At 35.2% G+C, this 26,014-nt stretch overlaps 3 protein-coding genes and 1 pseudogene across 3 annotated transcripts; all 4 read right to left on the bottom strand.

The window, feature by feature from the left end:
* Positions 1–2,106: 2,106 nt before the first annotated feature.
* On the bottom strand, positions 2,107–2,762 carry LOC110027262. The gene has a single exon (XM_020728613.1). The coding sequence runs from the start codon at positions 2,707–2,709 to the stop codon at positions 2,287–2,289; it is 423 nt and encodes a 140-aa protein (XP_020584272.1). The 5' UTR covers positions 2,710–2,762; the 3' UTR covers positions 2,107–2,286.
* A 3,469-nt stretch (positions 2,763–6,231) lies between these two features.
* LOC110027261 lies at positions 6,232–6,681 on the bottom strand. Its single transcript, XM_020728612.1, has one exon. It carries the CDS (start codon positions 6,664–6,666, stop codon positions 6,244–6,246), a length of 423 nt encoding a protein of 140 aa, XP_020584271.1. The 5' UTR covers positions 6,667–6,681; the 3' UTR covers positions 6,232–6,243.
* A 7,544-nt stretch (positions 6,682–14,225) lies between these two features.
* Positions 14,226–14,703, bottom strand: LOC110027263 (annotated as a pseudogene).
* A 1,748-nt stretch (positions 14,704–16,451) lies between these two features.
* On the bottom strand, positions 16,452–17,095 carry LOC110027250. The gene has a single exon (XM_020728598.1). It carries the CDS (start codon positions 16,994–16,996, stop codon positions 16,574–16,576), a length of 423 nt encoding a protein of 140 aa, XP_020584257.1. The 5' UTR covers positions 16,997–17,095; the 3' UTR covers positions 16,452–16,573.
* Between the last annotated feature and the right edge of the window lie 8,919 nt (positions 17,096–26,014).

Below are 26,014 nucleotides of genomic sequence, written 5' to 3'. Positions count from 1 at the left end.
GGATAGGACGATGATATCTATAAACTGTTGGGGAGTACAGTTGTAGGTGGAGTGCACTCTGTCGGATCATATGATGGAAATGCAACAAGTATGTTGACCAAGCCACGTATTCTCAACAAGTTCTTGAATGACTTGAACTTGTTGAATGTTAGCAGTTGCTAGTTGGCATGGTTGTCCAACCCACTACGGTGTAAGAAACTTCATGAAGTATTTTCTTCTAAAGGGGCTGAATATTCACTAAGGCGGAGCTTTGTTTGGTAGGCGCATATACCGGGTGATGCATATCTCCTAAGGTGTTGGATATTCGCCAAGGTGGAGAATTGTTAGATATGGCTCATATCTAGGGAGTTGGAGTTTCTTTTGAAGAGGTGTGTCTCCTGGTGAAAAGGAGTGTCTCTTGGAATAAAGGGGGTTGGGAGGAGCGAGGGCGTGATTGTAATTATCTGTGGGTTTTATCGATAAATAGATGTGTAACCCTATGGGTATGTAACTCCTCTGAAATAGTGAAACCGCCGCTCGCTCCCGAGGACGTAGGCAATTCTTTGCCGAACCTCGTTAAATCTCTGTGTTCTTCTTCTGATTTGTGTCGATTCCTGTTTTTATTCCGCTAATTTCACAACAGAAAGGACTTTAAATCTTATTGAACATTATCTAAGATGTTTTTATTAAATTTCTGGGATATACAAGAACACAATGGATGTAAGGCTACTTGGCAACTATAGAGGAGTTTAATTTATTCATAAGGATGTTGTGTAGCACAATTCTAAGCAAGGGCATGCTTAAGTGTGGATAAAGTTGTATGTTGCTATTAGCTCAGTTTATGTTACTGATATATGCACTTGATTATATGTTGCTCCCTAGTTCTAAGATAAGAAGTGAGAGTGGTGAGGTTTAGGAGCTTAGATATTTCGAGCAAAAGTGGTTTGAATTGTTGGAGAAGTGGAGAATAAATATGTTGTATGAATTGTGTGATTCAGCGAGGATAATAAGAGGTTGATCTTTAAAATACCTCATGGAATAATAATTAAGAATCTAATTATTGTAATTTCACGCAACCTAATCAAGCACTTATGTTATAATAAAAATCACAACAAAGATTTATAGTTAAATAAGGTTGCATAAATGATTTGGTTTAATTAATTATGATTTTTCGAACTTAAGCTAACTAAATAAGCTGGATTGGACAAAACATCGAACTTAAACGAAGCCACTCTAAACAAAACCAAACTGGATTAAAAGGTAATTATCATCATGATAATGATTCTCTTATAATGACTCCAATAGGGATCAAACCAATTATATAAGAATATTAACGAGGGGGGCCAACGTACGGAAGCTTGAAGAATTTCATGTAACTATTTATTTAGTCAGTAATTTCATTTTCAACCTCAAAAGAAAATAGCAATTAATTATTACTAATGTTGCTAATTAGGAATTATGCAACTTTATCATAGCTTTACCGTTACAACTTACTAGTCATTGTCAAAAAGTTTTATGAGTTTATCGTAACTTGTCATGTAGATCAACCATATGCTAAATTGTGAAAGAATATTCCATCTGAAGTCGGGACACAAAATTGTGTCCGGACAACCATCCATAGGAAAAAACAAAAACTTCTGGGACGGACGGGTGCGGACTTCGGAGGTATTATTTTTGTTAGGTATGGCTCATATATCGGAAGTTGAAGTTTCTTGAAGTGAAGAAGTGTGTCACTTGGTGAAGAGTTGTGTCTCTTCATATTTTGTGGGTCGGGGTGTCTCTTCATATTTTGTGGGTTGGGGGAGCGAGGGCGTGTTGGTAATTTATTTATGGGTTTTATATATGTGTAACTCTTGGGTATGTAACTGAACTCCCCTCTGAATAGTGAAATTCGCCGCTCGCTCCCGAGGATGTAGGCATCTTTGTCGAACCCCGTTCAATCTCTGCGTTCTTCTTCTGGATTTGTGTCGATTCCTGTGATTGTTTCGCCCTAAATTTCAAAAAAAAAAATTCGCCTAAATGGTAGAGGCTGATAGTTAAAAATTGTAATATTTATCATTTTTCTTATTTTTCATAAAGTCTTCTTTTTGTAATAATTTTTCTAGGATCATTTGGGGCTCAGTTCGATAAAGCTGCTTTGCATTCAAGAATTGTATAACAGATTAACAAGCAAACTAAAATTTCAGTAAGAAGCACAAAGCTACAATCATATAAACCAGATACAGTGAATCTTTTGAAAAACTCGAAAAAAAAGACTAATAACATAATGCATAACATGTGTAATGCAGTACTGACTGTGAGATAGCTCTACAGCTCAAAAGCAGAAGCAATAAAGCTATCAGAGAGCCCTGTTCCAGTTTTGAATGTGAGTTTCTCAGATGTGGGAGTCTCCAAATAGACTTCTACAACAGAGAGCCATAACAAGAGCTCCTTCGTCTTAACACCAGTCAGCTTCTTCAACTTGTGCTTCTCAACGAAGGCAGTCACCTCCGGAGCATATGACACGGCTCTCTTGATCTGTTTGAAAACATGATCTTTCTTCTTCTTCTGAATGAGCCAGATGAAACCAGAAACACGGTTATAGCCGAATTCCTCAATGTTCTCCAAGGGAAACAGACCCTTTGGAAGGCAGAGCTCTTCGAGCAATTCAATCGACTTCTTCCTGCAGATTTCATCTCCCTTGAAGACCTCGGCGCCCTCCCTGTGGCTGTCAATTGCCTGAGAAGCCATTAGCTTAACTAGTTCAGGCGTATAGAATAAGACTCTATGTTTAAATGATTAAGAAGAATGGATGAGGAAGCTGTGAGTGAATTCTGACTCCTCAAAGGAGTATAAATAGTAGATTGAGAAGAGCTACGAGTTTAAAGGTTTGATGATGGAAGCCAACGGTTGGGATCAAGAGTTGGCAAACAGGACCAGGTCGACGTTGAGATCGTCAACAATGGCGTGGAGCCAGAAGGCATCTTTTACTTGGATACCTACAAGCTGAAATTTTTTCCACCGAAAAACTTCCTTAGAATTTTTATACTTACTAACTACTTATAAAAATAATATAAAATCACTTAGAAAAAATTAGTTTTGCGGCGGCATCATTTTTTCTTCTTTCAGATTTGAAAAAGATTTGCAATGTGATCGTCCTGCCACTTTCGCTAAGCCCTCGGAAGTTTGTGATTTTCTCGAGGCAAATTTACATGCATACCACTTAATGCCTACGTATTTGCATATCTAACATCAAGATTTTCATTTTTATATATATGCCACCTTATCTAAATCTAATGCATAAGAAGGTGCAATTCACTTTTATGTGAGATGAAAGATTTCGGTAGCATAAATGTAAAGAGTAAAGTTTGTGCTAGATATGTACATCCATAACAGTTGGGTGGCATCCATGTAAATTTAAATGCCTCTTTTTTTAAAAAAATAAAACGGGTCAGTTGCTATCACAAAGTTATTGCAGTATCATTACAATATATCATTTTGTGATAAAATTTGATTGCAAAATTTAAACACCATCTTCTTTATCATTTTTAAGGTGAATTATGTACTTATAGACTAATTACTTGTTAAACTTATTAATAGGGGGAAGACGAGCATCTTACTGATGGCCTAGATCCAATGTAGGAGGAGCTAGGACAATGAATGACAAAGTGATACTTCATAGGTGCAAAACTAATAGCAAAAGACTAAATTATCCTCTCATATAAATAATAAGCTCCCATATAAGTATAATCTGAATTTGATATATCTCTATGTGACTTATAAATGGCTCAGTAATTAATTGATAATTAAGAAAAAATATGATTATATTTGATGATTTATTTAGTATTCTTTCCAGGATAAATTAAGTAGTAGAATGTATGATGATGACAATTACATCCACTACACTTAATTAATTGAAGATAAAATAATGTTAACTTGCTCTAGTGTGTGAGTTTAGGCGTGCTAAAATATAATTAATTGAGTTAAATTTATCAAAATCTTCAGAATGATAAGCATATGCTTAAAAATAATTTTATTTTGATCATTTTCTTATCTAAGCTATGTTTTTATGCTATTCAAAATCATCTATAGTTTTTTTTTAAATTAATTTGGAATCGTTTATCTTTATATTAATTATTAGTATTTCTTGTTTATTTTAATTATAAAAATAAAAAATCATGTGCATAAAATTTATTTCATAATGGAATTAAGTTTAATAGTATTATATATATACACCTTGGAAGCTTAAATTTCATATTCATATTATTATATTTATAACTTACAATTAAAAATTTTAATAATGTTAATTAATAAAAAAATAGCAAACACTTTAAAGTTTATTTTACTGGACAATTTTTTTAGAATTTTCTATTTTAAATTCTTAAAGCTTTTTAACAAATCTATTATTCTATAATAGTATTTTAATTTTTTTGGTGCTCATTGGATCCTTTCAAAAAATTATGAAATTTGTTAGGTATGATTCATATACCATAGAAGGGACATATGTTGGAACGAAGCGGAGCGGAGCAGAGCAAAAGAATTTATCCAATCGGAGGAGTTTCGTTACATTGGTTGGGGGTGCGGGGCAACGGCCCGCGGTACGGTACAAGGGTAATTTTGTAATTACATATTGTACTTCAGGGTTTACTCCAGAGCTATATATATGATTGTTTGTAACCCTAGGGAGTATCTCATATTCTGTACTCTTTTTCGGAATTGAAAGAAGGTCACCGCTCTGCTCCCGATGACGTAAGCATCTTTGCAAACCTCGTTAATTTTTTTTTGTTCTTCTGAATTTTTGTCGATTCTTGTTTTTCTTCGCCCTAATTTCTCAACAAAACTAAATACTAATTATCATGGTTATAAATAATGAATGTATGTTGTAGTTAATAAATTTGGACTTGATTCATAGATTCATTAAATCATTTTGTTGTAATTTCATATTTTATATCACAATAAAATTATATTTCTTATGATAAAGTATATGTTTAATGCATATTAGTTACAATGTGTCTATTAAAACTCAATAACCATGTATCTAACCTAACTCAATTTTGAAGAGTTGTTTTTATTTGTTTTATCTATAACTTTCTTTAGTGTTCTTTTTGTTTTTAAGTAGAAATTGGACTGTTTAATGCAAACAATAATAACAAGACTTTTATCCCATTAAGTGGGGTCAGTTATTTTCTCCATTTCGTCCAGTTGAGTGTCATATTTTCATTTAATTCGAATAGATTAAGTTCATTTTTATACAATTTGCCTAACTCTTTCAGATCTACATTTGCCTTTCTTAACATAAGTCGAATCTAAAACATATATTCTTTTAATTAGATGGCCAAATCATTTAAGACAACTCTCTCTAATTAAATAAATCATATTTATTCAATTATATGTTTGATCCATGAACTAATCTACTAATGCTCTTGAATTGAATAAATTATATTTATCATGCTTAAAATGTCTATACTCACACTCTTAGCTTACAAGTTATTATATCAACACATCTTTATTTTTTGTTCTATGCATTAGTGTTTAGTGCTTTAATAACATAAGCTAGCATGGTAAAATTAATTTATATTATTGTTCTCAATATTTCTACCACTCACTTGTGTGGTTTTATTTTTTATTTAGCACCATTTTAAATTTGTGCATTCTGTTTTATAAAATGAGTTATTATGTATTATTAAAGTTTGGGTTTATTAGGTGATACATTGATTTAAGTACTTATTGTACATATTCACTCACATTAGTACACATAATCTTTCTTTTATGCTTATATATTTACTTTTAGAAGCTTTGTCATGTAGATTCAAGTCGGAAATAATATTGAAGAAATTTAGAGATATGTAAATTATATGTTGTTGTTTTAAGAAAATTGTACTGCTAAAATCGCTAGGGTATGTTATCGAACAATTATATGTTGTCGTTGTTTTATAAAATTTAGAGATATGAAAACACGCTAAAATCGCAATTAATCATTTCAAATGTTGTTGTTTTAAGAAAATTGTAATGCTCACCGTTTCTCTTATTTTACATACAGTCTTCTTTTGTAATAATTTTGCTAGGATCATTTTGCTCGATCTTAATTATTGCGGGGCTCAGTTTGATAAAGCTGCTTTGCATCCAAGAATTCTATAACAGATTAAGAAGCAAAATAATATTTCAATAAGAAGCACAAAGCTACCATCATATAAACCTGATACAGTGCAACACCTGAAAAACTCAAAAAAAGACTAATAACATAATTCATAGCATTTATAATGGAGTAATGTCTATCAGATAGCTCTACAGCTCAAAAGCAGAAGCAATAAAGCTATCATAGAGTCCTGTTCCAGTCTTGAAGGTGAGTTTCTCAGATGTGGGGGTTTCCAAATAGACCTCCACAACAGAGAGCCATAACAAGAGCTCCTTCGTCTTAACACCAGTCAACTTCTTCAATTTGTACTTCTCAACAAAGGCAGTAACTTCCGGAGCATAGGACACAGCTCTCTTAATCTGCTTGAAGACATGATCCTTCTTCTTCTTCTGAATCAGCCATATGAAGCCAGAAGTGCGGTTATAGCCGAATTCCTCAATGTCCTCCAAGGGAAACAGACCCTTTGGAAGGCAGAGCTCTTCGAGCAATTCAATCGACTTCTTCCTGCAGATTTCATCTCCCTTGAAAACCTCGGCGCCCTCCCTGTGGCTGTCAATTGTCTGAGAAGCCATTAGCCTAATTAGTTGAGGCGTATGGAAAAGGAATCTCTCTCTTAAGGTTGAAGAAGAATGGTTGTGGATGCTGTGAGAGAATTCTGAGTGCTCCAAGGAGTATAAATAGTAGATGGAGAAGAGCTACAAGTTTAAAACTTGTGTTGACCGTTCAGGGTTTGATGATGGAAGCGAACGGTTGGGATTAGGAGCTGGCAAACAGGACCAGGTCGACGTTGAGATCGTCAACACCGGTGGGGAGCCTTCAGAAACCTAATTGACTCTGGTTTTTAACTCTATTGTTTTCTATACCAGAAGATATATTTTGCTTGGATGACAAAAAGCGTGTTCTTCCACCCAAAGACTTCTGTAGAATTTTTATACTTGCAAACTATTTATAAAAATAATTTAAAATAACTTTGAAAACACTTATATTTGCGGCGGCATCATTCTTTCTTCTTTCAGATTTGAAAAAAATTTGCTTCTAATTTTGAGTGTGATCGTCCTGCTCTTTCGCTAAGCCCTTGGAAGTGTCTAATTATTAGGTGCGGAGGGCGCCCGCAGAGCTGTAAGTTTTAGGTGCAATTAATGCAAAAATAACAGCCGCGATGTGCGGCTGTGATCGGCTCTGCGGGCGCCCTCCGCACATAATAATCTCCTTGGAAGTCGTGATTTTCTCGAGGTAAATTTGCATCCATACCACTTAATGCCTACGTATTTACATATCTAGAACAAAGATTTTCGTTTTTAGATATATGCCACCTTATCTGAATCTAATGCATAAAAAGGTGTAATTCACTTTTATGTGAGATGAAGGATTTCGGCAGTATTATTGTAAAGAGCAAAGTTTGTGTTAGATATGTACATGCATAAAAATTGGGTGGTATCCATGTAAATTTAAATGCCTCTTTTTTAAAATAAATAAAATGGGTCAGTTGCTGTCACAAATTTGTTACAACATTATTACTATATATCATTTTAGGATGAAACTTCATTGCAAGATTTTAACACTATTTTCGGTATTTAGGTATCATTTTTAACGAAAATTATGTACTTATAGATTAATTCTTAGTTAAATTTATTAACAGGGGCGGACCAGCTTCTATTTTGAGGGGAGTAAACTGATCTTCTAGACCCAATGTAGGTGGTGCTAAGACAACGAAGGACCAAGATATATTTCAGTTGGGGCAAAACTAGTATTTCAGTTGAGCCAAAAGACCAAATTATACTCTCATATAATAAAAAGCTCTCATATAAGTAAAAAACTCTAAATTTGACCTGGACCCTAACTAGGTCCGCCTTTGAACTGATATATCTCTATGAGACTTATAAATGGCTCATTAATTAATTGATAATTAAAAAAATTATGATTATATTTGATGATTTATTTAGTATTTTTTTCAGGATAAATCATATAGTAGAACATATGATGACGACAATTTCATCCACTACACTAATTAGTTGAAGATAAAATAATGTAACTTGAGAATTCATGAATACGCAAAGGTAAAGGTTGGTCTTCGGCTAGCTTGCTCTAGTGTGTTAGTTTAGGCGTGCTAAAATATAATTATTGAGTTAAAATTATCAAAATCTTTAGAATGATAAGCATATGCTTAAAAATAATTTAATTTAGATCAATTTTGATCTAAGCTATGTTTTTTATGTTATTCAAAATTATCTATAGTTTTTTTAAAAGTTAATTTGGAATTGTTTATCTTTATTCGATTTATTAGTATTTCTTTTATATTTTAATTATAATAATTAAAAAATCATGTACTTGAAATTTATTTCATAATGGATTTAAGTTTAATATTATTATATATATACTTTTTGGAAGCTTAAATTTCCTAATCATATCATTATACTTATAACTTACAATTAAAAATTGTAATAATGTTAATTAGTAAAAAAAATAGCAAACACTTTAAACCTTATTTTATTGGACAATAAATAAGTTGCATGAATTGGGTGATTCAGTGAGGATAACAAGAGGTTGATCTTTAAAATACTTCATGGAATAATAATTAAGAATCAAAGTATTGTAATTTCATGTGACCTAATCAAGCACTTATGTTATAATAAAAATCTCCACTAAGATTTATGGTTAAATATTGTTGCATAAAAGGTTTGGTTTAATTTATCATGTTTTTTTCGAACTTAGGCTAACTAAATAATTAGAATTGGACGAAACATCAAGCTTAAATGAAACCACACAAAAAATAGCAATTAATCATTTCTAATGCTGCTAATTAGGAATTATGCAATTTTGTCAAAGCTTACGGTTACAATTTACAAATCACTGTCAAAAAGTTTTATGAGCTTAATGCAGCTTGTGATGTTGATCAACCAGATGCTAAATATACTTCTGCAAGTATTCGCTGAAAGTCAAAATTGTAATGCTCACCATTTTTCTTATTTTATGTTAAAAAATTTTGAAAAATTATTATATTTCATATTTGTTATAACTCTATATTTAGAGGGTTATAAATTATATGAGAGATCTTGGAAATTTATATTTATTTCTCTCCGTAAATTAGAGAGATTAGCTGTCTTTTATATTTTGTTATTATTTCTTTATATTTCTATTGTATTCTGTTTTTTTTTGTTTTCCTTATCAGTAAATCTTGTCCTTTCATATCTTTTAATGATATCAGAGTCATACCAATTTTCTTCGATATGACGACTTCTTCTTCTTCCTCCCAAAAAATATCCTCCACCTCATCTGCCCATGTTTCAAACGGAATCGATGGCACTTCCTCCCTCATCACTGGTCACAAACTCAACGGCCAAAACTACCTCCAGTGGTCTCAATCCGTAATGATGTTTATCTGTGACAGAGGCAAGGATGACTATATCACTGATGATATCGTCGCTCTGACCAAGGATGACCCAAAATTCCAAACATAAAATGCAGAAAATCACATAGTCATGTCGTGGTTAATCAATTCTATGACCAACGACATTGGCGAAAACTCTCTTCTCTACAACACGGCTAAGAGTATTTGGGATGTTGCTCAAGAGACATAGTCTCACTCAGATAACACATCCAAGCTCTTCGAGATCGAGTCAATCTTCCATGATCTTCGCCTAGGTGATCAATCTGTGACTCAGTATTTTAATGCCCTCTCACGTTACTGGCAGCATGTTGACATGTATGAAGCTCATGCCTGGTCATGCACTCCGGACTCCAACTTATATTGCCAGATCATCGAGCAAAAAAGGATATTAAAATTCCTTATCGGCCTCAACAACTCTCTCGATCATGTCCACTCTCGTGTATGAAGCTTCAAACCACTACCGAGCATTCGCGAGGCCTTTTCCGAGGTTCACCGTGAAGATAGCCGCCAGAAAGTCATGCTTGGGACTATCTCCACCTCGCCTAATCTCTCCGCTGACGCCTCCGCCATTGCAGCTCGGGTTCCTCCACCTCGACACAGCGGCAACCCATCACGCAAAGGTCGTCCCTGGTGCGACCATTGCCGCAAACCAGACCATAATAAAGACAAGTGTTGGGTGCTTCATGGAAAGCCAGCCGCGATGATTGGAAGCCTCAGTCTGATCGCGCTCCCCGTGGCAACAGTGTCGTCCCTGCAGATGTCCTTCTTGCACCAGTGCCCAGTCCATTCAGCAAAGAGCAACTAGATTTACTGCGCAAACTAATCGGCAAACGGCAAACCACTTGATCTGGTTGTTCCCGACCCCATCACCGACCTGCTCACGCATCAAGGTACGTTCTATCATGCCTTCACAGTCAATCAAGGATCCCTCGATCAGTGGATCATCGATTCTGGCGCTTCTCATCACATGTCTGGTGATACCTCCCTTCTCCATAACTATATGTCATGTGAAGACAACTCCACCATCCGCGTTGTCGATGACTCTGCCTCAAAAGTCACTAGTGTTGGCTCCGTGCGCATCACCCAAAACATTCTACTCCGATCTGTGCTTCATGTTCCTACTTTAAATTGTTATTTAATATCCATCAAAAAGTTGACTAGTGATCTGAGGTGTATTGCTAAATTTTTCCCTACCATGTGTGAATTTCAGGATGCAGACTCAGGGACGACGATTGACAATGTTGAGATATGCTCGTGTCTCTAAGTCATCAACGGGACTTCACCACTACGACATCACTGCTGACATTTGTCTACCCATCATTATGTCATTAATTCTAGTGTCAATAAAAATTCTGAGATCATGTTATGGCTTTTTCGTCTTGACCATCTAAATTTTATGTACCTTGCAAAACTATTTCCAAATTTATTTATCAATAAAGATGTTCGTTCTTTTCAATGTGAATTTTGTCAACTTGTCAAACACACTCACACGTCATTTCCACGTATTGGTTAAACCTCTTTCCGGCCCTTTGCACTCATTCACAGCGATATATGGGGCCCATCCCGTATTACAAACCTTACCGGGACTCGGTGGTTTATCTCATTTATTGATGATCACACTCGACTAACATGGCTATTTCTTATGAAAGATAAATCTGCAGTTTGTCACATATTTGAACAATTTTACTCAATGATCCAAACACAATTCCAAACCTCCATCTAGGCACTCAAGACGGATAATGCAAAGGAGTACTTCGCTTCCGTCCTCGGCTCTTATCTCTCCTCTAAAGGCATCCTCCATCTCAGTTCTTGCATCGACACTCCTCAACAAAATGGGATCGCCGAACGCAAGAACTTCCACCTTCTCTAGGTGACTTGTTGTCTCATGTTTTCCTCTAAAGTGCCTAAGGTTTTTTTGGGTGACGTTGTATCCACTGCAGCCTTCCTCATCACCAGGATGCCTTCTCGGGTCCTCAAATTTTAAAGTCCAGTCCATCTCCTTCTCAAATCATTTTTCCACACCAATGCAATTACCCAAAATTTACCTACCAAAGTATTTGGTTGCTCCTCCTTTGTTCACATTCATTCACACAATCGCAGCAAACTTGACCCCAAATCTACTAAATGTATTTACCTCAGCTACTCGCCTCTTCAAAAAGGGTATAAGTGCTACTCTCCTCTCGCAAGAAAAACCTACAACACTATGGATGTCACATTCTTCGAAAATCAGCCTTACTACCCAAATTCTCATATTCAGAGGGAGATTTTAAGGGAATATCAGCCTTGGGGGGACAACGAGTTCATACCACCACACATCAAATCCTTGTCCCTTGAACCGAACTCATTATCTCCCGACTTGAATTCAGCAGGTTCATCCAAGTCACGTGAAAATGTACCTAACAATCAGTCTCTGTCTAGTCCTCAAGTGTCCAACTCACACATAGATCACCCAACACATCCAGCACCAATCCAAGAGTCAGAACCGGATCCAACTCCTACAGAAATCCACTCAGGTACGAACACACTTGAGCATGAATCTACTATACCTATGATTGATGACTCGGACATTCTAATTGCTTTAAGGAAAAGTGTTAGATGAATCCATCCTCCACTCAGATACGAACACACGATGCATCTGATCACCAATTTTGTGTCCTATGAAAGACTATCTTCAGCTTACTGAGTCTATGTCACTGCATTCAACATTACACAAGTCCCAAACTCGATTGATGAAGCTCTCAAACACCCAGGGATTTGGAAGAAGATATTTACATCAATGAGGAGGTAAGAGCCCTACAAAAGAATGGTATATGGACTGTTTCAGACATACCAAAGGGAAAGAAAGCAATCAGTTGCAAATGGATCTTCAAAGTCAAATACAAGGCAGGTACAATTGAGAGATTAAAAGAACGTCTTGTAGCAAAAGGTTTTTCACAGTCCTACGGTATTGATTACCAAGAAACATTTGCTCCCATGACCAAACTTAACATAATTAGAATCCTTCTCTCACTTGCAACAAAAAAAGGCTGGCAGCTACATCAACTCCACGTGAAAAATGCTTTCCTAAATGGCGATTTGTAAGAAGAAGTTTACATGGCAGCACCTCTCGGACTAGAAGCATCCTTTCCAGGCAACAAAGTCTGCAAATTCCAAAAATCATTGTACGACCTCAAACATTCTCCTCAAGCATGGTTCGATAGATTTGCAAAATCAGTGACAAAACACGGGTATACTCAGTGTCAGAGTGTTATACTCAGTGTCAGGCAGATCACACTCTCTTCGTGAAAACCTCTTCTGAAAAGAAGATTGCAATTCTAATCGTATACGTTGATGATATCATCCTCACTAGAAATCACGAAGAAGAACTCACAAATCTGACAAAGCTTCTCACTCGGGAATTTGAAATCAAAGACCTCGGAAACCCAAAGTTCTTTCTCGGCATGGAACTAGCTCGATCAAAACGAGGAATATTTGTGTCACAATGAAAATATACATTGGACCTGTTGAAGGAAACAAATATGCTCGGTTGCAAACCCATCGATACTCCAATGGATCCCTACAAGAAGATTGACACTGAGAAAAGTAGTGCACCTGTAGATAGGTGGAGATATCAACGACTCGTGGGATGACTCATCTATCTCTCTCACACACGACCCGACATTGGTTTTTCTGTTAGTTTTGTTAGCCAATTCATGAACAATCCTATGGAAGAACACATGAATGCAGTCTACAGAATCTTGAGATATCTCAAGATGACTCCAGGCAAGGGGATATTGTTTCGAAGGAATAAGGATCGAAGTATAGAAGTGTATTCAGACGTGACTGAGCAGGGGATGTCTCGGACCGACGATCGACTTCCGGCTATTGCACTTATGTCTGGGGAAACCTAATCACTTAGAGAAGCAAAAAACATTCAAGCAGCGTTGAAGCTCAATTCAGAGCTCTTGCACTCGGGATCTACGAATGAATGTGAATTCGAAGAATATTCAGCGAGCTCAGAATGTTAACTGAAAAAACTGTCAAACTACAATGCGACAACCAGACAACCATCAACATCGCAAAGAATCCAGTACACTTGACAGAACGAAACACATCGAGATCGATCGACTCTTCATCTCAGAAAACATTGAGAGAGGAGTGGTCGAACTTGCATACATTCCTTCCCGACATTAAATAGCAGATATCCTCAATAAGTCTCTCCCAAGAATCAACTTTGAATAATTATGTAATAAGTTAGACATGTACAATCTGTACAACCCAACTTGAGAGGGAATGTTGAAAGATCTCAAAAATACTAATTATTATATTTTATATTAGTTATAACTCTATATTTAGAGAGTTATAAATTATATGAGAGATCTTAAAAATCTCTATTTATTTCTCTTTGTAAATTAGAGAGATTAGTCGTCTCTTATTTTTTGTTATTATTTCTTTCATTTTCTACTGCATTCTGTTTTTATTATTTTCCTTGTCAGTAAGTCTCGTAATGGGTATTTATACCCCTCTTTTCATTAATAAAATTAAGTCCTCTCATATCTTTTCATTTTACATACAGTTTTCTTTTGTAATAATTTTTCTAGGATCATTTCGCTACATCTTAATTATTGCGGGGCTCTGTTTGATAAAACTGCTTTGCATCCAAGAATTCTATAACAGATTAAGAAGCAAAATAATATTTCAATAAGAAGCACAAAGCTACAATCATAAACGTGAACAACTCAAAAAAAAAGACTAATAACATAATTCATAACATGTATAATGGAGTAATGTCTGCCAGATAGCTCTACAGCTCAAAAGCAGAAGCAATAAAGCTATCAGAGAGTCCTGTTCCAGTCTTGAAGGTGAGTTTCTCAGATGTGGGAGTCTCCAAATAGACTTCTACAACAGAGAGCCATAACAAGAGCTCCTTCGTCTTAACACCAGTCAACTTCTTCAACTTATACTTCTCAACAAAGGCAGTCACCTCCGGAGCATAAGACACGGCTCTCCTGATCTGCTTGTACACATGTTCCCTCTTCCCCATATGAAGCCAGAAGTGCGGTTATAGCCGAATTCCTCAATGTCCTCCAAGGGAAACAGACCCTTTGGAAGGCAGAGCTCTTCGAGCAATTCAATCGACTTCTTCCTGCAGATTTCATCTCCCTTGAAGACCTCAGCGCCCTCTCTGTGGCTTTGGATTGCCTGAGAAGCCATTAGCTTAACTAGTTTAGACGTATAGAAAAAGAATCTATGTTTAAATGTTTAAGAAGAATGGATGAGGAAGGAGTATAAATAGTAGATTGAGGAGCTAAAGTTTAAAACTTCCGTTGACCGTTCAAGATTTGATGATGGAAGCCAACGGTTTGGATTAGGAGTTGGCAAACAGGACCAGGTCATCGTTGAGATTGTCAACAATGGCGTGGAGTCTTCAGAAACCTAATTGACTCTGGTTTTTAAATCTATTGTTTTCTATACCAGAAGATATCTCTTGCTTGGATGACAAAAAGCGTGTTTTTCCACCCAAAGACTTCTGTAGAATTTTTATACTTACTACCTACTTATAAAAATAATTTAAAATAACTTAGAAAAACTTATAATTTATTTACATATTTAACACCTAAATTTTCATTTTTACATGTAGGCCACCTTATCTAAATCTAATGCATAAAAAGGTGTATTTCACATTCATGTGAGATGAATGATTTCGGTACTATAATTGTAAAGAGTAAAGTTTGTGTTCGATATGTGCATGCATAAGAATTGAGTAATATCCAATTCTTATGTTTGATTTGGAATTGTTTATCTTTGTTTGATTTATTACTATTTTTTATTTATTTTAATGAAATTAAATTTAATATTATTATATATATACTTTTTGGAAGCTTAAATTTCATAGTCATTAAATTTATAACTTACAAATAAAAATGTTAATAACGTTAATTAATTAAAAATAGCAAACACTTTAAACTTTATTTTATTGGACAGACTTTTTAGAAATATCTATTTTAAATTCTTAAAGCTTTTTAACACATCTATTACTCTATATTAATATTTTCAATTTTTTGGAGCTAATTAGTTCCTCTTAAAAAATTACGAAACTAATATACTAGTTATCATGGATGTAAATAATGAAGTTCTGATGTATTTAATGAATTTGGACTTGATTCCTATTTCATTAGATTCAATAAATTATTTTGTACTAATTTCATATATCATATAATATTAAAACTATATTTCTTATGATAAAATATATGCTTAATGCAGATTAGTTATAATGTGTCTCATAAAACTCAGAAACAATGTATCTAATCTAACAATTTTGAAGAGTTGTATTTCTTTGTTTTATCTATAACTTTCTTTACTGCTCTTTTTGTTTATAAGTAGAAGATGGAATGTGTAATACAAACAATAATAACAAGCCTTTTATCCCACTAAGTGTGGTTGACCACATGAATCTTTTTTCTCCATTGCGACCAGTTGAAAGTCATATTTTCATTTAATTCTAATAGATTAAGATAATTTTTATACAATATGTCTAACTCTTTTTAGGTCTACCTCCTCCTTTCTTAACATAAGTCAAACATAAAACATCTATTCTTTCAATAAGACCAAACCATCTAATATTACTCTCTCTAAACTAGTCTACCACTGGAGCTATACGAACAATTAATTATTTTTAATGTTGCTAATTAGGAGTTATGTAACTTTATCACTGCCACAGTTACAACTTACAAATCATTGTCAAAAAGTTTTATGAGCTTATTGCAACTTGTCAGGTTGATCAACTAGAGGCTACATAGCCTTCCGCAAGTGGACGCTGAAAGTCAAAACTGTAATGTTCACCATTTTTTCTTATTTTACATAAAGTCTTCTTTTGTAATAATTTTGCTAGGACCATTTTGCTACATCTTAATTATTTATGGCTCAGTTCATAAAACTGTTTTGCATCCAAAAATTCTATAACAGATTAACAAGCAAAATAATATTTCATTAAGAAGTACAACGCTACAATCATATAAACCTGATACAGTGCATCACTTGAAGAACTTACAAAAAAAGACTAACAACATAATTCATAACATGTTTAATGGAGTAATGTCTGCCAGATAGCTCTATAGCTCAAAAGCTGAAGCAATAAAGCTATCAGAGAGTCCTGTTCCAGTCTTGAAGGTGAGTTTCTCAGATGTGGGAGTCTCCAGATAGACTTCAACAACAGACAGCCATAGCAAGAGCTCCTTCGTCTTAACGCCAGTCATCTTCTTTAGCTTATACTTCTCAACAAAGGCAGTCACTTCCGGAGCATAAGACACGGCTCTCTTAATCTGCTTGAAGACATGATCCTTCTTCTTCTTCTGAATCAGCCATATGAAGCCAGAAGTGCGGTTATAGCCGAATTCCTCAATGTCCTCCAAGGGAAACAGACCCTTTGGAAGGCAGAGCTCTTCGAGCAATTCAATCGACTTCTTCCTGCAGATTTCATCTCCCTTGAAGACCTCAGCGCCCTCTCTGTGGCTTTGGATTGCCTGAGAAGCCATTAGTTTAGTTAATCAAGGTGTATGGAAAAAGAAACTGTACTTTAGATTTCAGAAAGAGTGGATGAGTTGGCTGTGAGGGAATTCTCAGAGCTTGAAGGGGCATAAATAATGTATATTTACCTTTTGGGCTTCGATGAGGAGCCGTTGATGACGGGATAGCGTACGGTTGATGATGAGTAGTCGACATGGATGACGAGGTCAAGCTTGAGCCCGTCAATAATGGCGGAGAGTTGACTAAGCTTCTACAGCTGGAAATCGTAGGAGAGAGCTCAGAAACCTTCGAGCGTACGTCTAGTCATGTGCAAAACAGTATTTTATTATAAGAATAAAGAGTAAAGTGGTTGGAATTGTGGAAATTTCATGGAATGCATTAATTTCATTTATGATAATTTTGACTATGATAAAATATAGCATGACTGGAGGAAAAATTACTGACTAATTTCTAATTTCTATGTAATTACATATCTAATATCTAAACTTTATTTCTTACATTGATATATACCATGTAAATCTTTTCTATTATGTCAAAAATATCTCTATATTTTAAGATCTAAAAAACAAAATACATCTTTTCTATGTATTGACAATATGACAGATATGTAAAAATTAATGTTAAGATGTTAGATATGTAATTACATGAGGAACTAACTCTGGTATGTATGTAAATCTTCCTTTTATTTAAAAGTAAGTATAGCTTGGAGCTTTTTCTCTCCCCATTTATTTAAATTTATCATATTAATATTTATATTTTGATGCTCATCCGATGGTGATTGGGTGTGGAATACGATGGATTTGAAAATATTTATTTATTTATTTTCTTTATTCGATGGAATTTCGGCATGCAATGAAGATAACTAAAAATTAAAAAAATTATCTTATTTTATCTCCTTAAACACCTGTGCATAATTACAACTACTAATTAAATAATTAAATTAATAATAGAGAAATGAGACGAGAAGACTTTGGCTCTCAGGCGAGCCACATCAGAAATTACAAGTGTGGATTAAAAGTATACATCACAGTGCAGCCCGAATACACCCAATCAATACATAAGGATGCTCCGCAAGTGATTTTTTTTTTTTGTTTTGACTGTAAAGTTATCTTCCACAATGAGCCCGTTGGACTCTTCATGGCTGAAGTGGTTGGCTGATCTTATTGCTTGTGGAGATGAGCATTCTTTCTTCTGTTGTTCTTTTTTGTTGTTTTCTAGTGTGAAGGCTGAAAATCTTTTCCTCTTGGTGGTATTCTTCTCTATAATAGACGCCTTGATATAGTATAATCTCAAGAACATTGTGGCCTTTCACCAATGCGCTCAAATGTGTAGCACATTGGTTGGAAGCAAAATGAAAAATCTTAGGGTTTTGGATTCTAGCGCTCATGCTATCCATAACAATCACTACAAGAATTCAGCCTATTTTTGTCGGCTATATCATACACAAAATCGAAAATGTTTAAGGAGTTGCGTCTGATTTGTTCTAACGTTAAATTGGGGGTCAATAATTTTATTTTCATCTAATTTACGTTGAAATATTCCGATGCAAATTATTTGTGCCGAATTTGATTATACGTAACGTGTTTCGATATTTGCGTATGAAAATATCAGACGATGAATATTAACATCGGAAAACAATCTAATGTGCGTCGGAAAATATCGTAGAACGACATAATATTATTATCATTTTAGCGTCAAATTTTGCGTCAAAAAACGGACACAATTCTGTTGTAAACTTGTAACACAAAAAAAAATGAAGAATATCAATTACAATTTCACAACCTCCATAAAAACACATTTCACATCAGATCTCACATTAAGCATAGTCATATCTCAGATCAAATCTCTAAACAATATCATTAATAAAAGGAAGATACTGTCATAGATCGTCCAAAATAAGAATAATTAAGTTAATCCAAAAAAATTCAAGAACAAATGTTTAACATAATACTTACAAATAAAGAAAGACAAAAAAAAAAAAAAAAAAAAAAAAAAAAACTACTCATCATCTCAATCCCCCTCCTCCCGCGCATGTCATCAACAGCTTTCTCGAGCTATTTGCTAAGGTCTCTGCCATGCGCGCGATAGAGTCCTCAACTCTATGTTGGCCTTGTAGCACCGCTCGAGCAATTAACGGATCTTCTCGTTCATTGCAGCCATATTCCTGACAAGAGTCTTCTGGTTTGGTTGTGAGGAGCATGAGGAACTAAGAATGGGACCACGAGAGAGCTCGACCTAGAAGGTTACGTCTTTCGTTCCAAGGTCATAAACCCTGTCATTCTTACTCTTTGCTACCTAGGTCCAAAGCTCGTACTCCGAATGCGTAGTGGTAGATTGACTACCACTGCTGTTGGACTCAGTTTGGGCCTGAGTGATCAAGTGCCTTATCCAGAGCTGCTTGAATGCCTCCTGAATGAGGCAAACCAGCGTTTAATTGAGCATTTCAACTGTTAGAGTCAAGATAAAATTTTAATTGAAGGTCATAAGAGTCAAAATTCAATGCAAATATCATAATTAATTTTTCACCTCTTATCACCCTCTAATATGACGCTAATATTTGCGTCGAAAATACTCGACGCAAATATCAGACACTAATTCATGCTTCTCTTATAGTGAATATGTTAGTTGTGAGCTTATTAAAGTATGACGAAAACAACATTGTATATATTACTCTCATAACAACTTAATTGAAAGTTTAAAGTATTTGGTATGTACATGATTAAATATTCTACATGCAAGAGACATAATCAGATGATATATATTATGTTTGAAATTTGTTAAGAGGTTTCATTATGATATCGAGAAGGTTAGAGGATTACGGTCTATGATGCCCATTGCCTTTTCACCATGCATGTGTCTCCACTCATAATAGTATTTTCACAGTTGAAATCGTTGAAGAACTAATTTCGCTGAAATTTAATGAGAAAAGAGACTTTCAAATGACATGTTCCAATTGAAAAACTGATTGAAGTCTAAGATAAGACAAAAATATTTTTGTATCATAACAACAATTGATACATCACCAAGAAATTTATACATTAATGCATGAATTTTGACGCATTTAGTAAGAAATCTTTGAAGTTTGAATTCAAGGCCATCTATGTTCTAATTTCAACAAATTGTAGTTAAATTGAGCATGCCTACAATAATAGCCCAATAACAATAAAAATAATTTAGTCCATGCCCAAATAAGACCAGATTGAGTACTTAAAATATCATTGAAGACTTCTGACAATTAATTGAAAATTTAAATGATCTTAAAATTTGGTATTTTTATAATCAAATTGAACAACACTGTAAGAGGAATCTAATGAGCACAAAATCATATAATAATGAGGTTATCAATACACCTAAGTATTAAAAAAATTACATGTGATATAATGAATTACCACATATTGTCCAATGTAATGTTTTAGGTGATCGGAAAAATTTAACAAGTTGTCCCTCTCAAATTTATAAATGGACCCTCATTTTCCACTTGAAAAAAAAATAAAGAGAAGAGTGAGCTTACAACTATAACATAGGACTTGAAGAGAAGTGCAAGACTGACAATTTCTAGCAATTGCCGATCACTACTGATGCGTGCTAGAAAATTCACGGCGGTAGAGTAATGGATTATTGTCTTAGCGTTGCACGAAAATGCAGCACACACTCTGATGAAAATGAATCAAGTTGTGATCACACCAGAAATTTTTACGTGGAAAACCCGTAAAAAGGGAAAAACCACGGGGCCTTGCCCAGTTGTAAAAATCCACTATAAGATGATGATTACAGATGCCCCTTGTCCCACAGGCGGGAAAGGGTTACTAGATTTCCACGTTATAACGTTGACTGATTACGTCTAGTAATTGGTGGTTGACGTTCGGTGGCGGTCGGTGGTAGTTCACAGAGGTCAGCGGTGATCGACGGTGTTCAACGGTGGTCGACGATGGTCGATAGAGGTCGTCGGTCGTTGTCGACGGTCGGTGGTGGTCGACGACGATCGACGATGGCGAGGATGATCTTGGACTTAAGCTCCTTCTCAAAGCCTCAAGTTCTCTCTTAAGTCTCTCCCCTCTCATGTGAGGGGTGAAGCTATATTTATAGTGTTTTGAGTACAATTAATGCAGGAATATGAACCATTTTGATCGGACGGTCCGGAGAGCTTCCCTTGATCAGATGACGTTTGATAGACATTTGAGTGCCTTAACGATGTCGGAATTGAGCAATCTTGGGCTCGTTGGATTCGTCTTTTCAAGACGCTCGATTTGACTGTAAACTCGCTAGATTCGACATCCTTTTGACCTTTCAAATGCCTCTGGAAATCCTCCAGTAGTAGTTCAATGACTTGATCCAGGCTTGATTTGACTCAGATTGGACTAACTTTTATATCATTAGGTCAGTTTCATCGAGCCGATCAGTTTGACTATAATTTTGCTGAAATCGGAGTTCCGGATGACTCGTAATCGAAGTTTGAATGTTTCTTGCTCAAAATATTGCCTCGAGATTCGTGCTTATGATGAAAATTTGTTGATATCGTATCAACTACCAATGACTATGATATCCTAACTATTATTGTTATGACCATCAAATACAACCATTGTAATTCCAACCCTATACTGTTGTATTTTTCAGATTATTTCAAGGTACTTACGACTTCAAAAAATTTTGTAATTTCATCTTCTCTAATTCAGAAGAAGAGTGAACATCTGTACTTTCAATTTTCTAGTAGATTAGTTTGACCCCCCATGCTTTTTTTCCTAAGAATTTTCTATATAAAAAATTTGACGGTCTCTTACATTTTTATACATGCATATACAGAAAAATTAAACTGAGCTAAGACTTGAGCTTTCTCCATCATTGAGAATATTCTAGTATGTGATAACAAGTCAAAATTATAGAACCTTATATAGTGTAAATCATTCTAAATAGTTGGTTAATGAAGAACATTTAAAAAAATTTGATAACTCGTTGCAAATGTGCAACATAAAGAGGATCGATCCATCTCACAAAAAAAAACGTGTTCAAATCATAATAATATTCCAACTATCTCTGTTGGAGTTCACAGTTTTTAAAATAAGATATTAACAGGGATGTCATATGCATTACAAGTTGAATTACGTCCAGTCGCTAGACCCCTTTAATCCAACATAAAATGAAAAAAAAATGAATTTGAGCCCGAATAAGTGACCCGTCCCAGCAAGATTATTACGTCAAAAGTTTATCATTCAACATACTCGTTTTATTATGACCCCTTTTGAGCTAAGATTTTGGCGAAAGAGTTTATGCCTCTCAGTCTCTCGTTTCACCCCACCAACTACTAGCCTCTGCGACCTGCTAGTGTTTCATGGCTTCAAGATATTGGGATTGAAAGTCTTTCGACTGACAAAATCAGATTTAGAGGAATTCATTCTTCCAAAGTTTTTCACCAAATGAGCTTTGAGACTCCATTATTATCGACTTCAAAGCCAATCAAACTTTAAGTTATTAAACTTTAGAAATGTTTGAGCAATCTGCATTGCTAATATTTGTTGTGCATTTATTTATTGAGAAAAATCTTATGTAATATTCTAAGGGTCTGTTTGGGGCAACTGCAGCTTATTGAATAATCTTCCTGATAAGCTGATCTGATAAGCTGATTAAAAATAATATGTTGATAAGCTAGGTGCGGTGGCGATTACAAATTTTTTTTTTTTTAAAAGCCGGATAGCTGCCAGAAAGTTGTCACCTCACCTAGGTAGGTGCGGTGTGAAAATATTGTTTTCGGCGTTTTGAAATCGCATAAGCTGTCAAAACTCAGTTTACCCAAACAGGTCAGGTGCATTTTCAAAACGCCACAACACCAAATAAGCTGCCCCAAAACACCAAATAAGGTCAGGTGCATTTTCAAAACGCCACAACACCAAATAAGCTGCCCCAAACGGAAGCTAAGTTTTGTTGAAAATAAATGCTTTTGACAATTAAGTGGCATTTGTTGCAATAATTTATGTAATACTCCAAATGTTGAGTTAATGCAAAATTTCTTAATTGTACTTGTTGTGTATTGAAAAAATCATGAAGTGGGAGTCTTATTTAATTCTCTAATAATATTGTTGTGTTATTTATCATAAATTTTAGGTTTGACTTCTTCAAAAAGATATTGAATGTTATGCAGAAATTTGTCATTCAACTTATTGTGTATGGATTCATTACTAAAATAATTAAATAAAAGTCTTATTTAAGGCTCCAACAATATTGATTGGTGATAAATATAAAAAACAATGTTAGTTTTCTTCAGAAATATATTCAATTAATGCATGATTTATAGTATTTTCATGTTAAGTATTGACAAAATGCTAAAGTGGAAGTCTTTTTAAGGCTCAAAATTTAGTGACATGTGTTGTTTATCAAGTTTAATGTAGTCTTTCTTCACAAAAATTTTGAATTAATCTAGATTTTTTTTCATTTTTTCTATTGTGTATTGACAACTTAATAAAGCAACCCCTTTATTTAACTCTCTAGCAATGATTTTTATATAATATTTGTGAAAATCCATGTTGGGTTTCTTCAGAAAATTGCGTAACTAATTAAAAAAAAATATATTTTTTTACTTATTGTGTATTAATATTCCTGAAGTGAAGGCCTTATGTATTCTTTAACTATACTGATATGTAATATTTATAAAGTTTTATGTTGACTTTCTTTAAAATAATGTTGAATTAATGATTAAATTCTCATTTAACTTGTTACATATGACACTTCCTCCTTAGAATGCTGACTTTTTTTCGAGGGCATGAAAAACCGAGTTTGCAAAGATCCATAAGAAGGTGAGTAACTACCGCGCAGTACACATATTATTATTAGTAAATTAGTTAGTCAAGTGCAAAGATGAAATATCTTTCATGTCGATTTTTCTTTCTCAGCGACACCAAGAAATGATGAATGCTAAAAAAGAGTTGAGGGAGACACCAACAAAACAACGATTAGAGAGCCACGTTTTTACATGTTTTCCCAACGAGGATGTTGGATATTGAAAAGGATAATATAAAGTTGTGATCCCACTGATAGTACTGTTGGATCGTAACTAATCTCGCGAGCCATCGTCAACAAGCACAGCTGTCATTGTTGTCGGCCTTCACCTCCTGCCATCGCCACTGTGGCCTTTATATATGGTCGGCGCCTCCACTGTTGTTGGCCCCCACATATGACGGCGCTTGCCATCGGGCTCCATTTTTTACTGTTGCCACCACCCTCCGCCTCTAGCCTCCACCATCGTTGTCGTCGTCGCAGCCGTTGACATTATTATCGCCTCTGGCTGCCGCTCCTACCGGTCTCCACCTCTAGCCGCCACCATCCTCCACCTCTGGCCGCCACCACCGACCCTGGCATCCACATCCGGCTGTTGCCACCGCCATCGCTAGCCTCCACATCCTAACTCCGTCGCCATAGTCCTCCACTTTCAACTGCAATCACCGTCAATGGGAATGAATTATTTTAAAATTTTCATTTTTTTTTGGCTATTTCGATAATTTTTCAGACATGCAAGAAAAATTTCTCAAAAATTAAAGGCAATTGATACATCATTAATAAATTGTCATTTTGCATGAATCTTGAAGTATTTTTCTAGCCAAAAAAATCAAACTTAAATTAAAAATTATCCAGAATTCTGATTTTAGCAAATTTATTATCAAGCTGACCAGCTTGACGAGACGAACCCAATGACGTCAAAATTGGTCCAGTCCGAGTCAAATAGAGTCTAAATCACTTTTGGAAGCTTTTGGTGAGTAGTTGAACGGTCAATTGGATTCTAAATTTGACAAGTTCATAATCGAATTAAGTGTTTCTATGTGATGAAACCAACAAGCCTAATAACACTCAACTCTGATATCATTATGAAAATAAAATCTTCACAATAGATCATCCAACTATGGGAATCTCTCTGTGTCGGTCGATTGCGTGATATGATTTCTTTCTTATTTGTAGGGAGGTCGCTTACAAACACTATAAATAAAGATCTACCCCCTTCGTGATAGAGAACCTTGACCTAGAGCTGGATAAGGAGAAGGAGCTAAATTCCAACATTGTTCTGCATTGAAAACCCGACGAATGCTTCCTATCCCCGTTGCTGCCAACCACCGTCAATCACTGCTTATCAGTCGTCATTGATCACTGTCAGCCGCCCTCTTGCTCGTGGCCATCAATGTACCTTGTAGGGTAATAAAGTACGACACAACAACGTGACCCGAATACGTTGCACTGACACCCCCTAAATAATGTGTAACAACACGCTCTAAAGATGGTGTAATAACTCTCCTCAAGTATAGTATAACGATGCACCACATATATGGTGCAATGATGTGCCCCGAAGCCGGTATAATGATGTGCCACAAAAATGATGCAAAGATGCACTACTACAACCTACATGACTAACTACTTCTTACATGATCAACAACTCACTCAGCTCCCAACTCTGGTCTCTATAACCTAGGGATATTATTATAGCTCACAACTATGACTTATACGACCAACTATGACCTACATGGCTCACAACTAACTCAACTCCTTACTCCAACATTTATGGCTCACTGTTATATCTTACGTGATCAATTACGACCTATGTGGTTCACAGTTTATATAACTCCCAAGTTCAACCTCTCGACTTATAGGCTTTTACGATTTACCACTATAGACTATGTCACCAACTGTGACTTATGTGACTCAAAACTAATATAACTTTCAATTGCCTCTGCAACCTATAAGCATTATTACTCCCCACTGCGGCCTCTGTGATACACTACAATCTATATGACTCACAACTCATGCAACTCTCAAGCCTTTGCGACCTACTATTACTATCACTACTCCTTACTATGGCTGATGTGGTCAATCGACGCTCCCGAAGCTACCCTCAACGTCTTATATGGCCAACTACTATCACAAATTTCAACTATGACTTTGACGATAAGCTGTCACTGTAACCACAACTACATTGTTCACAACAGACTGCTAACTCCATAGGAATCGATTACGACCTTCGTGACCCATTACAAGTATTATTACTGAACTAA

This window comes from Phalaenopsis equestris, unplaced genomic scaffold (genome assembly GCF_001263595.1).
Source record: "Phalaenopsis equestris unplaced genomic scaffold, ASM126359v1 Scaffold000421, whole genome shotgun sequence".
Classification (NCBI taxonomy): Eukaryota; Viridiplantae; Streptophyta; class Magnoliopsida; order Asparagales; family Orchidaceae; genus Phalaenopsis; species Phalaenopsis equestris.
This window is presented reverse-complemented; position numbering and strand designations above follow the sequence as displayed.

Bases quoted from the DNA above. Each gene is read 5' to 3' on its own strand.
- LOC110027262 (XM_020728613.1), bottom strand. From the start codon at position 2,709: ATGGCTTCTCAGGCAATTGACAGCCACAGGGAGGGCGCCGAGGTCTTC.
- LOC110027250 (XM_020728598.1), bottom strand. From the start codon at position 16,996: ATGGCTTCTCAGGCAATCCAAAGCCACAGAGAGGGCGCTGAGGTCTTC.
- LOC110027261 (XM_020728612.1), bottom strand. From the start codon at position 6,666: ATGGCTTCTCAGACAATTGACAGCCACAGGGAGGGCGCCGAGGTTTTC.